Source organism: Anastrepha obliqua, chromosome 3 (assembly GCF_027943255.1).
Source record: "Anastrepha obliqua isolate idAnaObli1 chromosome 3, idAnaObli1_1.0, whole genome shotgun sequence".
Classification (NCBI taxonomy): domain Eukaryota; kingdom Metazoa; phylum Arthropoda; class Insecta; order Diptera; family Tephritidae; genus Anastrepha; species Anastrepha obliqua.
The window spans coordinates 9207114-9224682 of record NC_072894.1 but is presented as its reverse complement, the minus strand read 5'-3'; the positions used below and the strand labels follow the sequence as shown (position 1 = coordinate 9224682).

At 37.3% G+C, this 17569-nt stretch overlaps 1 protein-coding gene across 1 annotated transcript in view; it reads right to left on the bottom strand.

Moving 5' to 3' along the window:
* LOC129241483 (supervillin-like) overlaps positions 1-16660 on the bottom strand; it is a 104090-nt gene extending 87430 nt beyond the window's left edge. The window contains exons 1-2 of the mRNA XM_054877826.1: positions 16292-16660; positions 11571-11729 (exon numbers count right to left, since the gene is read on the bottom strand). Coding sequence (XP_054733801.1) covers positions 11571-11726 — 156 coding nt within the window. The 5' untranslated portion in view covers positions 11727-11729; positions 16292-16660. The remainder of the gene's footprint in view (positions 1-11570; positions 11730-16291) is intronic.
* Between the last annotated feature and the right edge of the window lie 909 nt (positions 16661-17569).

Below are 17569 nucleotides of genomic sequence, written 5' to 3'. Positions count from 1 at the left end.
AAGTAATTAAGACTTCCTTCAAAAAAACAAAAATGTAATATTATACAACAAATTCAAAGTACATACATACATTTGTATATATGCAGTGATGTAGTAGCAAAAATAGAAAGACTTTTGAAGCGAGTGCCGCAACTGACCGAGTGACGAAGGAAGGTCTTCCGCGGTGGCCCAAAGAGTCAAATGAGCTTTTATATTGCCTTAAACGACCGTTTGCTCCGGTGACACTCTTTACGTTAGATACAGCAACGCCCAAGTAATTAGCAACGTGCTTTTTCTAATAGCGGTCGCTTCGCGGCAGGCAATGAATGGCAAACCTCCGATTGTATTTCTGAAATCAAAGAGCTCCACTTAAAAAAATCCTCTGCCGTTGCGCGGCAAAGCAGTAGTTCTATTGTAATTTTGCACTTGCTTTGATTTTTTTTTTTTTTTTGCATCAAAATCGCTAAGAGCCGGTTAACGGTCTGATGTTGGCCACACCTCTGCATTGTGTTCGTCGAGGCAGTCATGGAATTATAAAATGGAAATACAACAGGCACATTTAATAACTAGAAAGTAGTTCCATTGTCATTTTTCGCTCGCTATCTTAAACACTTGAAAGATTTGAACAAAAATTTATCCACACGGATTGAATGTCAAAAAAAGAGGTACGTTTCGAGGATTTTTTGCGCATACCTAATTTGGAAAATTAATATATGTAAATAATTGGCGCGTACATTTCTGTTAGTTATTTGTTCGAGGTACTCCTCCTTTTGTGGCGTGGATCTTCATATTGTTCCACAAATATAGGGACCATTAATGATAACCAAATCCCCTCTTGCCAGCTCATGAGCGACCTCATTTCCGATAATTTTTCGCTGACAACGCAGTTAAATACCGAACAAAAAAGAAAAGTCCAATGCTCTACCGACACGTGACTAGAAGTTGACTAGACGAGGAAAACGAAGAGACGATCTCGCACCTTCTGTGCCATTGTCCTGCTCTATCCAGAACTAAGTTTACCATTTTAGGTAGACAATTTTTTAATGAATCGGAAGATCTCAGTTCTGCGGAAATCAGGTGTCTTCTAAAATTTGTATGATGTACACACTGGTTTTAGGAAGTTCCCAGTTCCGCAAGTTCCCCACGCGGCATCACACTGGGCTATGAGCCTGAGTGTGTTCCACAGGGCAACCGCTTTAACCTAATCTAACCTAAATATCGAGCAAAGTTTTGCTTTGGTTAACCAGTCCCGATTTGTTTATGAAGAAAGCTAGAGCCAAAATGCTTAGTAGGCCGACTTTCTAAATAGCTGGACTTGAAAAACTGTATTCGAAGGTGCGGAGTTAGACAGCGATAGCGATTCGGAAATATGTCCTCCGAAAAAACCGCGCATTCAACCCTGCCTCTAAGCTTAAAGTCAGCATCACTAGCTAAATGAATTAAACGGGTGGTTTTTTCAGAGCCCAGCTCTTTTTCCACAAAAAACTACTCAGAATTTTATTTGATATGGAATACAAGTACGATTAACCCATAGGTGCTCTATGTCTTTGACAACCCCTGGTGAAATTTTCCAAAGAATCCTTTTGTAGAATATATTCATCCTTGAATACCCAGTTTAAGAGAGCTTTTGAACAATTTTTGAAAAAAAAAATGGGATACATAGTCACATAACGGTGGGATTTAACGGGTTGAGATGTTCTACAAAAAAATGTAACATTAAATTTTACGAAAAGTCTTCTAAGACGAAATTTAAGAAAAATCATTGTGCCTCGTCGGCACACCTCCATCCAATGTCCAAATTTTCGATGACGCTGAGGCATAATTGAGGTTCTATGCCGTTAATGTGCCGAATTATCTCATCCTTTAGCTCTTGAATTGTTCCTGGCTTATCGATGTACACTTTTTCTTCCAAATTACCCCAAAGAAAGAAGTCCAACGGTGTCGTTTAGGTGTGGTTCACATTCAACATCGGCCCTTGAAATTTAACCACCCTTTATTTTTATTTTTATTTTTTTTATTATTTTTTTTTTATTATAATTAATGCGATTTTTAATGCGGTTGCTAAAGCGACTTTTGGTTTGGCATTTTCAATCAATTTGCACTTTCTAGAACTATACGACTTCCTTTGAAATGGGATCGTAACTATTTGTAAAACATATGCGCAGGGCGATGCTAATTAGTTGGCCGTAGCTGTATAAATATAACAAAAAATCAAACTATATTACCTTAGCAGCTCTTGCTTTCGGCACATTAACCTTTCCCTTACAGATTTTATATTTTAATTCAACTTCAGTTAAAAGCTTAGTTAAATTGCAAAAAACAAAAAAGATAATCAAAAAAATTTTTTTTTTATTTATTTTAAATATTAATTTTTCTATGCTTCTGCATTTGCCATTTTGCGAATTGTAATTTCGCACTTTAAAATAAAAAAATATGAAGAAAAAAATATTAAAATTAAAATAAAAACCTAGTCTGCTCGCAGTGACAAAATATATACACATACATATACAAGTACATACATACGTATGAGTGTGTATGCGAGTGTGCATGTGTTTAAGACACCGAGCACGATTTACAAACTTTTTACTTTAGCCTCGATTCGTTACCGAGATTTTTGGAGCTTGTTAATGTTTTATTACGCGAATAAGTAGCACGCGACGAACGCAAAATGATGCTTTGAGAGCGCCAAAAAGAAAAACGATAACGCATGACAGTTATTCATGGCAGAATGAAACATTTATAAGGAATTGAGGCAAACCTAAAGCAGAAATAAAATGTGAATACTAAGAAGCATATAATATATACATATATAAGTATGTATGCGTGTATGGGTGTATAAAGAAGAACGGTACATTTAAGAGTTCAGTAAACTGTGATGAGCCGATTATTTTTCGCGATAAATAAAATTTAAAAAAATATTACACAGAAAGGTAATTCAGATTCTATCAAATGATGTATGAAATGTACCAAAAATTAAATAGTTTAAATTAGAATGAGTACTTGAAAATATATGTAATAAATATTACAAAATAAACTTAACTGAAATCGGTAACTGATAAATTTTGGGAGAAATTGAACTTGTCAGACACTGAAAAATCCTCGATTGATTCCATGTTCTTGACTGAGATAAATTTTTCAGTTACCAAAAACGTTCCTATTTCCTATAGCTATAAAATATATTTAGCAGGGGTCCCAAGATGTAAGCTACATTTAAATGCCCAAAAAAAATGTTTGTAATAATTTCATTACTATTTATGAGTTCACATACCCCAAAATAATGTTGTGATATTATTTTATATTTTTTTATTGTTTCTAGCCGCATGATCGTCACTGGCCAATGGCTCATTACTATTTTACACACATACGATTCGTTTGCCGCCGAAGTTGGTGCTACCAAATGCGGCACGGTTGTAGTTGCTTGGCTTGGTATTGCCCAGCGAATTGTCACTTGCTGGTCATTTCATTATAGCTGATGAAAATGAAAGCGTTTGATTGATATGAGTGAACGTGCAGTGAACATTTCTAAATTCAGCGATGTTGTTTTTGAAAGTGAATTTACGTTGTATTGTATTTGGCTTTCAAGTATGTTTTGGTAAAGGTTGAAGGTAGGAAAAAAGAGATAATTGGTATTTTTATTGCTGTCTTAACTGCATACTCCAAGCACTATTCACTGATAAAAAAAAAGTGAGAATTAAAAAGGGAAGGGCAAGGACTTGAACTATTTGAACTTAAGCAAAGACTAAAGTTTACATACAGCACACATATAAACTGATTTGATTTGAATAATTTCTTACGAAAATAGAATTTACTCTTCTATAAAAAACCATACATATCCAAGTTTAGAACTAAACTAACTGCAAACTGCAAACTTTGCAAACTTTGCTAACGAAATTAGCATTTAGTTCTAGAAAGTCCAAATTGATTGACAAATCGCGGAAATGCATTAAAAATCGCATTAAATACAACAACAAAAAATTAATAAAATTCATCAATAATTAAACTCGTCAAATTTGTTCACTATTGGAGATTAATTCGAAAATCAGTACGTAACCAAAATTCAAATTCCCTACTTTGTGGCACGAATATCCCTCCATCTGCCTGATTTTGAAGCATTTCTAGGCTTCGCGAGAGGCTGTTACTTTTTTGGCGCGTAGTAAATTAGAGCAACCTCAAGTCCAGCGCGGTGCCTATTTTTTTGAGAGTAGGTCTACTATTTTGACTCTAGCTTCCTTCAAAACTAAAGCGGGACTGGTTAACCAAAGCAAAACTTTGCTCGATATTTAGGTTAGATTAGGTTAAAGCGGTTGCCCTGTGGAACGCACTCAGGCTCTTAGCCCATTGTGATGCCGCGTGGGGAACTTGTCCTTACCTCTCCTAAAACCAGTGTGTACAACTCAAAAATTTTAGAAGACCCCTAATTTCCACAGAACTGAGATCTTCCAATTCATTAAAAAATTGTCTACCTAAAATGGTAAACTTAGGTCTGGATGGAGCAGGGCAATGGCACAGAAGGTGCGAGATTGTCTCTTACTATTCCTCGTCTAGACAGCTTCAAGCCATGTGTCGGTAGACCATTGGACTTTTATTTTTTGTGCGGTATTTAACTACGTTGCAAGTCAGCGAAAACGCGGTCGCCCATGAGCTGGTCAGTGGGAATTTGTGTCGATAAATTAAGAACTTACGACTAAAACGACAAACATCTATTGAATATGTTTTTTTTAAGTGTGGAGTGGTGAAAAAATGAGTTCATAACCTACAAAAAACGAGAAAAATCGGGCTGGATGCGCAGCAGGTTTATACTTTTTATTATTATTATTTTATTTTTAATTAATTCTTTTAGTTTCAAAGTGAGTTGCGGTGTAATGAACTTAAAAAAAACACACTTAAGATTTTGATCTCCCCAGTTTTATTCTATTATCTATTATTATTATTATTCGGAGAATGTTTCGAATCTCGGTGAAAGGCCGTAATGCAGAAAAAGTTTTTTCTTATAGTGGTCGTTCGTCTCTCGGCAGGCAAAGGCAAACCTTCGAGTGTATTTTTGCCATGAAAAAGCTCCCTATAAAACAAAAACTTATTGTAATTTTTAAAATTATGAGCAAACACAAACTTCGAAGCGTACCTGGTTTGTTTTTTTTTTTTTTTTTTTTGTTTTTTTTTAATTTTCACGCGTTCACAGTGGTGTTGCCCCTTAAAAGCGCACGAACATCTGAAGCAAATATTATAGTAAGGCAAATATGTCTGGTGTAGCCTAGTCTGATTTATGTGCACAACACTGTGAATCGTAATGCCTGAAAGTATGCAACATATATTAGAGCCATGGCTCAGTGCAGCAAACACTGCGTAGAGAGACGTTTAGCAACGCATGTTTCAGCATAGGCCACCACTGTGTGGTGGATGTTGAGAATAAAATTAATAAACAGTTGCATTGCGCGCTGTGTTGTGTTGTGTGAAATTTCGCAAGCAACATTTGACAGCAAATCCCAGTAAACGAATCGAAATAGTAAAATTTTCAATGAAAAAAAAGTTATTTGAAGACGCCACTTGCTTAGTGGGTGCAGAAATGGTGGCATTGTTGATTGAGGCGCTGAAAATTTCCTTCTTCCTTTGCTACAATCAAAGCACGGAATCGTGACAATAAAATAAAAGTTTAGCATATTTTAACACCAATGTACCAAGGGTGGCGCTAAATTAAGCATCCAATTTTCTTTTTAAATACATTTTTTATTTATTAACTTTTTAATTTAAATTAAAATTTTTTAAATTAAATTTTTTTATTTATAATTTTTTTATATTTAAATTTAAATGTTTTAAATTTAATTTTATTTATTATTTTTTGTTTTATTTGGTTGGTTGGTTGGTTTAAGGGTGACCCCGCATCGGAGTGCCACATAGACCGCAAGTTGGGTCCGTTGTGTTGCCCTAGAGCTCATTATGTTATATGATTTCACCACCTAACCGAGATTTTATTGTTTTTATTGTAGATTTTGGTCATTTTGTTTTATTTAAATTTAAATTTTTTAAATCTAATTTTATTTATTATTTTTTGTTTTACTTATATTTAAATTTTTTAAATTAAATTTTTTTATTTATAATTTTTTTTATATTGAAATTTTTTCAATTTAATTTTATTTATAATTTTTTGTTTCATTTAAATTTAAATTTTTTAAATCTAGTTTTATTTATTATTTTTTGTTTTATTTAAATTTAAATTGCTAAAATTTAATTTTTTTAAATAAAAGAATGATTTTGAGTGATGGAAATCTTTATTTTTTAATCTTTACGCGCTTCATTGCTTGCCTGCACCCGTCTAGCCCAGAAGTGTGAAATATGACTGGCTTGCGCTGCCATTTGCAAAAATTATATTATAAATCTTCCGATACATATACAGTGCCTCACGAAAGTATTCGGAAATATTTTTTCTCGGTTATAAAATATCAAAAACTCCATTTACTTTTTATTTGTCGCTCAAAAACTAATTCAGTCATTTCCTTCATTAAAAAAAATATTTTGTTTTTGTTTTTTTTTTTTTTTAAGCAAAAGCGTAAGTAAATAATGCATTGATTTAAAAAGTATGTGAACGACGCCATTTTCAAAAATTATAAATCTTCCGATACATATACAGTGCCTCACAAAAGTATTCGGAAATATTTTTTCTCGGTTATAAAATATCAGAAACTCCATCTACTTTTTATTTATCGCTCAAAAACTAATTCAGTTATTTCCTTCATATATTTTTTTCAAGCAAAAGCGTAGGAAATTTGGATTTCCGAATACTTTTGTAATACACTATATATAAATTGGCGCTTACACCGTTTTTAGATATTTGGCCGAGCTCCTCCCCCCTATTTGAGACGTGCGTCTTGATGTTGCTACACAAAACGAGATTTTAACCGAAAATCTACCGATACGGTGATTAATTTTGCGCCACCTCGTATAGCCCAACCGATACGATTGTCATCTTTTGAAAACTCACAACTGTCTTTAAATCATTTGAAATGCTCGATGAGTAGATGTACGCGATAAACATCGCATCGCCGGTTGCCTCAATTGAGGCGTCTCGGACGTGGTTTTACTTAATTTGTAAACCAAATTCAATATTAGCTCTTTGGTCTAAATTAATTTTTCGGTTACGGGCTCAAAAGTACCGCCAAATTAGAGGCAATAACTCAGCTTCTGTTAAACCAAGTGCCATAAAACTTAGACAACTTCGACCAAATCCATGATGGATGTGGAATCGAACGATCAAAAAGTGGGTGCCCCCGGTTGCTGAGATATGAAATCATTCCGGGAGCTTTTGTGACAGAGACGCGCGTCTATTGGCAAAGTGTCGCTTCCTCTTTAAGCTAACAGCGCCTACGGCTTCTTCTGCCGCTTGTTTTAAAAAATATATCCGCATTGACTGCCATACAAAGCGTATGAAGGCTTAATCAAATAGAAATATAAGTTGACTTTTACTTATCATACCTTTGCGCTAAGAAAATTTGAAGTGGGGTAACAGAAAAGTATTAAGCAAGAAAAGTGAGCTAATACGAATTCGGAATGCACACTCACAGTCGTTACAGTCTGACGATTTGGGAGACACTTTTGCTTTCAGCAAAACGTTGAATGCTTACACCTGTGTGCACAATAATAGCAGCGCCACATATTACAAAGTTTTGAATCTTTATTAATTTTTTAATAACTTTTTAAATTTCTATGACAAAAATATAGTTTATTTAAAATAAAACCTAAATTAAAAAAAAAAATTAAAAAAAATAAAAATAAAAAAAAACAGATTAAAAACCAAAATTTGAAAAAAAAATAAATTTTAAACCTTTTTATTTTAGTTTTTAGAAAAAAAAAATTGCGTATGTAGTTCTGTAACCCAATCGCTTTTTCCGAATTCCATTCCAGCGAATGTTCGGCATTTTTTCATATGGAGAAAATGCACAGGGCCGTTGCAAAAAAAAATAAAAAAAGTTGTCAAAAATCAACGTGATTTTTGAGCCACTTCAAAGGGTTACATACGTCCAGAATTTTCAAAGAATCGATTTTTATGGATTACGGGTGCCATGAGTACCACCTCCGGCGATACCCTAAATGATATGCTTGATCTGCTTCCCTTGGATCTTAAGATACAACTGGAAGCATTAAAAACAAAATGTAGGTTCAATAAATATGGTCGAAGACGGAGCTTCGGTATGAAGACGGAACTTCAGGAGACACAAAAGCACCTAAGAACGACTTTACACCCATAGTTTCATTATGGAAGGGAATTTCATGTCATGCAATGGAGTAATCCAGCGTGCATACAAAGAGGAGATATTTTCTTTACCGATGGGTTCAAGAATGAAATCGGTTCTGGAGCTGAATGGTACTTAAACGAAAGTAATAAGCAACATTACGCAATGGGAGGAATGACAACTGTTTCCCAAAAGAGCATTTTTGCCATGCTGAAAGTAGCAGAATGGAGAATCGAGAGGAGATGGAGCGCTAAACAGATTGGAGTCTTTAGTGACAGTCAGGCTGCGCTAAAGGCTCTGGCGAACGCAAAGCAAACGTCAAAGATCAATCAAGAATGTAAGAAGAAACTTAATTCTTTTGCAAGACAGAATAAGCTCGTACTTATATGGGTTCCAGGACACTGCAAGGGAATGAAATTGCCGATGAATTGGGCAACCGTGTATCAGCGGTTCCCCCACAAGGGCGAGAGCCAATAATCAGAATCAGTTGTACAGAAATCATGAATTGGCTCAGCGATTATGTAGGTAATTTACATACCATAAAGAGTGACGTTCTAGTTTAGAAGGCTGCTGAACTGTAAAGCGCGTTTTGGGACAAGACCGAACAGCAAACTGTCGAACTTTCTTCTAAAACTTTGTAGAAAAGACCTTCGGTTAATGATGAGTGGTCGCTATAATTACAGGACACAACCCATGGGGTTAGCATATGACCACCATTGGCGTCATTGAGGACCCGATTTGCCTGTCTCGCTTAGAGGAGGCGGATAGCGCTGAACATTTTCTCTGTGAGTGTCCAACCTTGGTTAGATAGGTAGATTTTTGTATGACGTTTACACTTCGACCTCATGGTCTTTTGTGCTCTAGCCTTGGTTAGAGCAAGGCTATGAGTTTTGGCTTCCGATGTCATGAGAATGAGTTCTATTCGTTCTCGTAAGCTGGAGAACATTTTTAAATTTACCAAAGAATCTGGAAAATTCTTACAGGTCTAGCTACATCTATGTCTCCACTCAATCCTAGATAGATACCTATGAAATGAGACTTTCAGCTATTAGTCCTTAGATGTCGCTGATGTTTTTTCATCTGTCATCTGTCAACAATATTCAGTTCATTGTTTGTTACGTTTCATACAACAATGCATTTTTGTCGCTCTCAAAAATGTCGAATTTCGTGCCTTCAAACTACGATTTGCGGACATCGTTGATTTTCTGTTATCAATTGAAGAAAAACGCTTCTCAAGCTTATAGCTTATAGCTTCTCTCAATGCTTATAGAAGCTTATGGTGAACATGCTCTAAGTAGAGAACAGTGCTTCAGGTGGTTTGAAAAATTCCGAAGTGGTGATTTTAGCGTAGAGAACGAGGACCGTGCCCGGCCACCGAAAAAGTTAGAGGACGCCGATTTGCAACCAAACGTTTGAAAGGCATGGGCATGATTTTAAAGGTCGGAAGATGGGTGCCGCATGAACTGACTGAAAGGCAGCAAGAGAACCGAAAGACCACTTGTGAAATGCTGCTCTCCCGGTTCAAAAGAAAGTCTTTTTTGCAACGAATCGTTACGGGTGATGAAAAATGGGTGTATTTCTCCAGTCCCAAGCGTAAACGATCGTATGGTCCGCCCGGCCACAAGCCAAAAACAACGGCCAAACCTAATCGCTTCGGCCGCAAGGCAATGCTGTGTGTTTTCTGGGATCAACGTGGTATGATTTGGTATGAGCTATTAAAACAAGGTGAAACAGTTGACGGTGCACGCTACCAACGACAATTGGCCGATTTGAACCGCGCTATACACCGAAAACGCCAGAATATGCCGATCGCCGTCACAAAGTAATTTTTCTTGATGACAATGCACCGCCACATCGAACAAGAGCGACCCGGGAATTGGTGGAGACGTACGATTGGGAACCGCTGGTGCATGCGGCTTACTCACCAGACTTGTCACCTTCCGATTATCATTTGTTTGCATCGATGGGTCACGCACTTTCCGAACAGCGCTTCAATTCTCACGAAGAAGCCAAAAAATGGCTCGATGATTGGTTTGCGGTCAAAGACGGCCATTGTTTTTGGCGCGGCATCCACAAATTGCCTGAGAGATGGGAAAAATTTATCGCCAGTCTCATTTCATACTTATCTACCGTACTTCTGTTACTTCTCTCCTTTCCTCCTTGGCCTACTCTACATTTTTATTTTCCAGAGCTTTGAATGCAATGGACTTTTTAGCCTGAGTATTTTAGGAGTTACCAAATCTCTCGGTGCTTCTTGGCTCGACTTTTCCAAATTTCATTATGAATTTCCAACAGTCAAAACTTAACATATGCCACTTTGCTATTATTGTGCACACAGGTGTAAGTAATTAGAGCAAATGTTTAAAAAGTAAGCTTGAAAAAGAAAGAAAAATAATAGCAATCAAAATCACAAAGCTAGCAATAAAGTGGTTTGTGATGCATAAATTTGCGCACGCGCCATCGCACGCCCGACATAGCTGCTAACATACACACGCACACATATATACGAGTATGAGTGCACATGTATGTATATGATATGTCACTGCTACTGCGCACAAGCCAGCACAACAAAAAAAGGAGCTGGTTTTATTGTTTTTTTTTTTGTCTGCTGCTTTTATTGCAGCGGTCGGTCTCTGTTACTCAGTTGCTTTTAGTTGCCGTTACCAGCATTCAGCTTTTCATGGGCGTCGTTAGTGTTACAGTTTCACATGGCATGCGCCACTTATAAGCCTGTGGGAGGCGAAAGGGGTTGGCTCACACAATCATCTCTTCACCCACCCGCCACACTTGACTCAGTGCGCCCGATCTACCAACAAATCGCATGCGCAATACGAATCGGTTACATAACTGTCTGCCCTTTGTTTATTGTTATTTGTTTTGATTTGTTGTTAGTTTGTGTTTTCGTTTTTGTTTTTATTTATCTCCCTATTTCTGGTATTTTGCTGTGGCTTACTGCCGCATTTACCGCATTCACATTAGCCGTCATGGCAACAATGCGCTAACGAGGCATGCAACATTCAAACGCACCGACCTCACCAAAACCATGTATACGAGTGTGTAAGTATGTGCATACATATTTATGTACGTATGTTTGTATACATATATACAATAATATAAAGTTGGCCACCACACCGTGGCAAACCGCAAAAACTTGTACTTTTCTTTCATTACCACATTTCACTTAAATGTTTACTTTTTCGCGTTCCTCGTTTATTTTTTTCTTTTCTGTCAATGTATTGTTTAGTTACGTACTCGTTTATTATATCGTTGTATCTTACTTGCATATGTTCATATGTATTTATATTGCGTAATAGGCAACAAATAATGAATTTTGACTTGGTAGTGGTAAAATATTTGTTTACTCACATTGACGAGATTTTCGCGTCGTATTTCATCGACTTCGTCACGTCGTGATATCCTTTTCTTCCAATCGTCCTCGCCGCTCTTTTGTAAAGCCGCTAACCGATCTGCGATCGAACCCGTCTTGCAGCCAACTGCAATTGTGCGCTGATCGGGACCCATGACCTGCAGTGAAAGCAACAGAATTCGTTAACAACTAGAAAATCGAAAATCTTAAAAACTAAAAACTAGTTGAATTAGATTGGGTTGAGGTGCCTGCCTACATTGATGCTCCATTGAGCGGACCAAAAAAATAGTCATCCTTGTCGCAGCAAGGACATACATACATACATAATCCATAAAAATTAGTGATAGAAAAACTATTCGTGTTTCTTCCATTAAAAAAATAAAAAAACAGTGATCTAATTCTCATAGAAAGGAGCAGATGAGAAAATCTTTGGAGAAACGTAATAAACTTAATACACGAAGAAATTTGGACACCATTGACGTTATGGAACAAATCGACGTGAACAATATGATTCAGCAGATGACCAATTTGCAAGTAATGCTCCAGAGTATCCAGGCAGAAAATGCAACATTAAGAACCCGGATAAATCAGATCCAAGTTAACCCAGCAATGACTCCACAAGTACGATTGGAACCACTCAACATAACTTATACCAATCCAACCGATATCAACCTGGACGTTTTTAAAGCACTACCGGTATTTGACGGCAACATTTTCAAATACCGCGTATGGAGGGAAGATGTCTCTAGACTTATGCATGGAATTAGTAATCATAGGAATTCCAACAGATACGTAGAAACTCTATCAATTATAAAAACTAAAATACAAGGTGCAGCAGCTAACGTGCTGACCAACCATAACACAATATTTAATCATTCAATATCAATCATTCAATTAATCAATAAATTGGACTATACCTATGCCGATCAACGACCTTTATATACATATGTTGCAGGACGAGATGAAGAGACTCACACAAGGTAATTGTAAACACAATTTAAGTGAATTCGATGACAACGTGAATAAGAGCCCTAAGTGACCAGAGCAATGACTGATGAGGCAACACAAGAACCGGTAGGAGTCTTTAAGGATGGAATAAATAACTCATATGTATATTCGTTCTACCCTATACGGAAATCCTATAAGGGATTTAGAGCATGCATTTGCAGTAGCCCGTACCATAGAGCACAATGACGAACATCGAAAGTTACGTCTAGGCTATGCACAACAGAACATTCATCCAACCAACAAAAAACACTACTATGAGAAACAACAGAACACATGGACACAACGTCTGGAAACACAAAATTCAGGCAACCAACTCAGCATCAAAACAACTTTTACGACGTGAATAGAAACAATAAAAATTGGAAAAGACGACGAGGTAACAGTGGCCAGTTCACCACTCAATACCAAGAACCAAAACTCATGCGTCACAACAACTTAACATCCGTAGAAGACAACTCTAGCACAATTGTAATTAAGGGGGGAGCCTGGTTTATGAGGTCTAAAAATTGCATCTCTTTGCGATTTTTTTTAAGGAAAAAATTAATTTAGCACTGCAAATTTTTTTCTATCTTTTAATGAACATTTAAAAAGTATAAAAAATTTGTGTACTGGTTAAAATAAGTTGAAAAAAATGTTTAACATAGAAATTAGTGGAGCGCTGCAACGCTGGAGTTTCCAACTGGCGTACAAGATACAGCTCGTAATTATTATCTAAAGCAAAAAATTCAAATGGATTTCTAATTATCATGATTTTTTATTCTAGATGAACTAAGAAAACTGAGAGAAATTCCAAAATTTCAACTTTTTGGAGGTTTTAAAGAAAAAAATGCCTTTCTATAAAAAAAAATTCACTTCAAATTAGTATAAAAATCTTGAAAAAAATTTTTTTATCTATTATCTATTTTATCTTTAATACTGAAGGGAACAAGCTATGATTCATTTCAAAAGGTTCATTGGTTTTTTTCATTCATGTACGCCAATTCCAAGAAATCATAAAAATGAAAAGTCGAGAAAAGAAGATAAAGTTTGTACTATAGCTGTCCGGTCACAGCGTAACTACCTAACGCTCGCCTACCTTTGGCTTTGTATCTACGGAAATATTGAGAATTAGGCTCTGTAAATTTGTGTGAATATTCTGAAATATATTAGGAATCGCTTAAAACGAAAAAAAAAAATTGATTTTTTTGACCTTATAAACCAGGCTCCCCCATTAAGTAAGTAAGGAAAGTAAATTATAATAGATACAGGTGCAACCCATAACTATATTAAAAAAAAACTTTAAAATTTAATATAACCAAAAAAGTAAAACCATTACAAGTGATGGACAACAAGGTCGTACGGTCACAGTAAGATCCTCTTACAGGAACCCTCGCTGCTCAAGCACAGATCAGACTACACAGTCCCCGACCTAAACTTCAAGAAAGGCTTTACGGTACATTTTCCACCGAGAGCCGAATGGAGCAAAGGGAAGGTGATTGGAAGAAACTATATCGAAATCTATACCGACGGTTCTAAGATGAACTGTGGCGTGGGAGCTGGCTTCCATTCTCACGCATCACTGCAATCTTTACAGGCCATTGGAAAGTAGAGCATCATGCAGCTAGACTCAATCTACCCCTCAATCCTATCCGCAGGAGATGTCAAGCGGAAGGTGCGAAGGAAAGTCTTTTCCACTACTTATGTGAATGTCCAGGGCTAGCTAGGGCAAGACTCCGCTCCTTTGGTAAGCCTTTTCTGCAGCAAATTAATGAGATCTCAGACATCGAGATAATGAATTTGCTGCTATACTTGGACCTCATGCATTTGACTTAGAACAACAAAAAACAAAACAAAAAAAAAAAACATCATTATACGAGGACGGTGGTAGTAAAACGTTGCCGGTCACTAATTAGGATTATTTCACTGGAAATACTCAACCACTTCAACAACAACAACAACAACAATGGATTTCAAGGGTAATAGTGAGCTTGCCTTATATTTGACTAGAAAATCACAACCAGCGATTGTTCGTGAGCTCGAGCACTTGAAAGTGAATAAAGTTTTTGTTTATCGCACCATTACACCATTACAATGGCACTGGTAGCATCGCGAAACGTCATTGAGGTGGTCATCATAAGACTGCAACGTCACGTGAAATGTTTCAAAAAGTAAAGGAGCGACTTGAGCGAAATTCCCGACGACGTGCCCATCAAATGGCGAAAGAACTGAAAATATCTGACTGTAGCATCCGCCGCATACCGGAAAATTATCTCAAAGTCAAGCCTTACAAGATCCAAAAGACGCATGATCTCACGCCAAAGCAGCAACAAGTCAAACTTGAGAGAGCGAAGGAGTTGCTTCGCTTGGCCGAAAGCGGTCGATTTCCGAACATTGTGTTTTCTGACGAGAAAATTTTTCAAACTAAGCAATTCGTAAACTCCCAAAACGATAGGGTTTATTTGATCGACCGCTCATATGAGAATTTGAGTCATCGATTGGCCACCAGGAGACAGCACCCGCCACAGGTAATGTTTGGACCGCTGTAATCGCAGATGGGCGCTCTCCAATCGATAGATGCTCTTTATCGAGCCTGGCGTTAAGGTAAATGCAATATTATCGGAAAAGTATTTTGGAGTTTGCTTTGAAGCCGTGGGCAAACAAACATTCCTGTGACAGACCATGGCCGTTTCAACAGGACTCGGCACCGTCTCAGAAGGCTCGAGTGAACCAAGAATGGCTAAAAAACAACGTTCCGAACTGCATAACGTCCACACAATGGCTCTCAAATTCACCAGACGCGAATCTGATGGATTATTGTCTTTGGGCCATTTTGAAGAGAGAGGTTCGAACTAAAAGATTCACCAGTCTCGATATTTTATACCAAATTTACGGAAAAGTGCATTTTTTTTCAATGCATATTCAATGGCCACAGGACCACGGGAAAATACCAAATAAAAAAGTATTTAAATATAGGTGCCTAATTTCTTGACTCACAAAACAAGCTTAGGAGGTAGCTTAAAAAAATCTTATGTGGGACATCTTAGTGCCAATAAAGGGTGTTTCAAAAGTGACGCCTGGATGTAAGTAGTGAATAATCTAGACGGTGCCTCTTTTTATGTCATCTTTGACATTTTTCAAGTAAGCAGATGTACAATTTTACACGCCAGATAAATAAACAACATTACGTAAAATTCAAGATTTTTTTTGGTGGAAATAATCATTCGAATGAGTCGGCAATTCAAAACAAATTTCCAAGAAACTGGTTCTGTCAAGGACAGAAAAAGGACTGGCAGGCAGATCAGAAACAGGACGTTCTATTGAGAGTATTGCTGCTGTAGCACAAACTGTTGTTGAACAACCTTCAACGTCGATCGATAAGTCGACATTCACAACAATTGGGCATTCATGAATCGACAAAAAATTTTACCTGTAGACCTGCTCAGCCTGTAGACCTGCTCAGGCTGTAAACCTGTCATTTTCCACATATAACTCTCATGTGCCGTATTTTGAATACAAATAGTAGAACCCGAAAGAATCTAAATTTTAACATTTTTTCATTTTAAAACATCTCGGCGCGCCTTTTGAACAACCCTTTACATTCAATACCAGCGTCTTAAAAACTCAAAGGTTGCCGATATGGATCGGCAAATTTATGATTCATGCATGCATCTGTATGTATGTAAATGTGTAAGTATTTTATTGCTACATTTAATTACTGATGATTCACACTCACCTGCGTCAAACTACGCCTGAGACCGCCTTGTAAGAATGCCGGTAAAGCGGTGGGATTACGCGCTTGCGCGGCCTCACCTTCTTCTGCGCCTGCTTGGAGGAGTTGATGTTCTTGTTGGTGTAAATTTTGTGCGCTTTGTGCGTTTGGTATGCCACTGAGATTCAATTCAGCGCTATATTTGTGTGGTGCTCCTTCTTGTTGTTGTTGTTGCTGTTGTTCTTGTGCTTTGTCTACATGCCGCAACTTGACGAAACCGCTGCTACCAATTGGTGGCAGTTGAGGGCCAATGCCGATGGCTAAGCCGCCAGTTGGTGGTGCTGGTGCTGACGCAACAATGGCAGAGTGACTTTTACTTTTTGCGATGAGATTGGCGCTGCAGGGAGGAGAGAAAAAGGAAGGTTTATTAGAAATTAAATGCGGAAACTATTAGCAGTGATTTAACAAGAAAATGAATATGTAATCGCATCGAATTGCATGAAAATGAAATGGAAAATTAATATTAAGTGATGGGGAAATTCGTGAAATTGTCGAGAAGACAAGACACGCGAATGTGGCAGTTGAAATGCGTGACGACGACGCTAACACGTAAAGTGATAAGAAATTTTCCAACCAAATTTTTTAAAAGCGTTTTTCATTTTCTCTTTTTTCCTCAGCGGTGGCAAGCAAATCACGAAAGACTGGTGGTAACTTGCAAAGCGAGTTGAGTCAATGATGCAACACATTTTAAGCTAGCCAGTCATTAGTTTGGAACACGCCACAGTGCGGCGAGACCGAAGACCCACATACATCACAAAACTTCCTACTACGCCCCAAACCGTCAGACGAGCACAGTGACTGACGACTAATGAACACTTGCAATTGGTAGCTGAGCAGCTGTTGCATTATAATTTTTAGTTGCAGCAGGCGTATAAAGAATGACTACAACGGATGATATAGCAGAAGGTAGGGAGGGAGGGAAAACGCTGCGCTGTGCTGCGCTTTAAGACCCGAGGCACAACAAACTTAGATGAGTTGTCTTCCCAAGTTCAAGAACTGCTTCGATTTGTTGAAAAAAAGGCACCAACGACGCTAATGCGGAAATCGTGACCATGCAATATTCATTGTACGACAGCAAAATGCGTTTAAGCGCCAAAGGGACACGGCTTTTCTTGCCACAATTGAGACACACACATGCGCACACGAGTTATATGGAGATGTGTGTGTGTGTGTGTGTGTGATAGATAAGTGTTTGTATACAACTCACAGTTGGAAGAATACAATACCCTGTTGGAAATTACT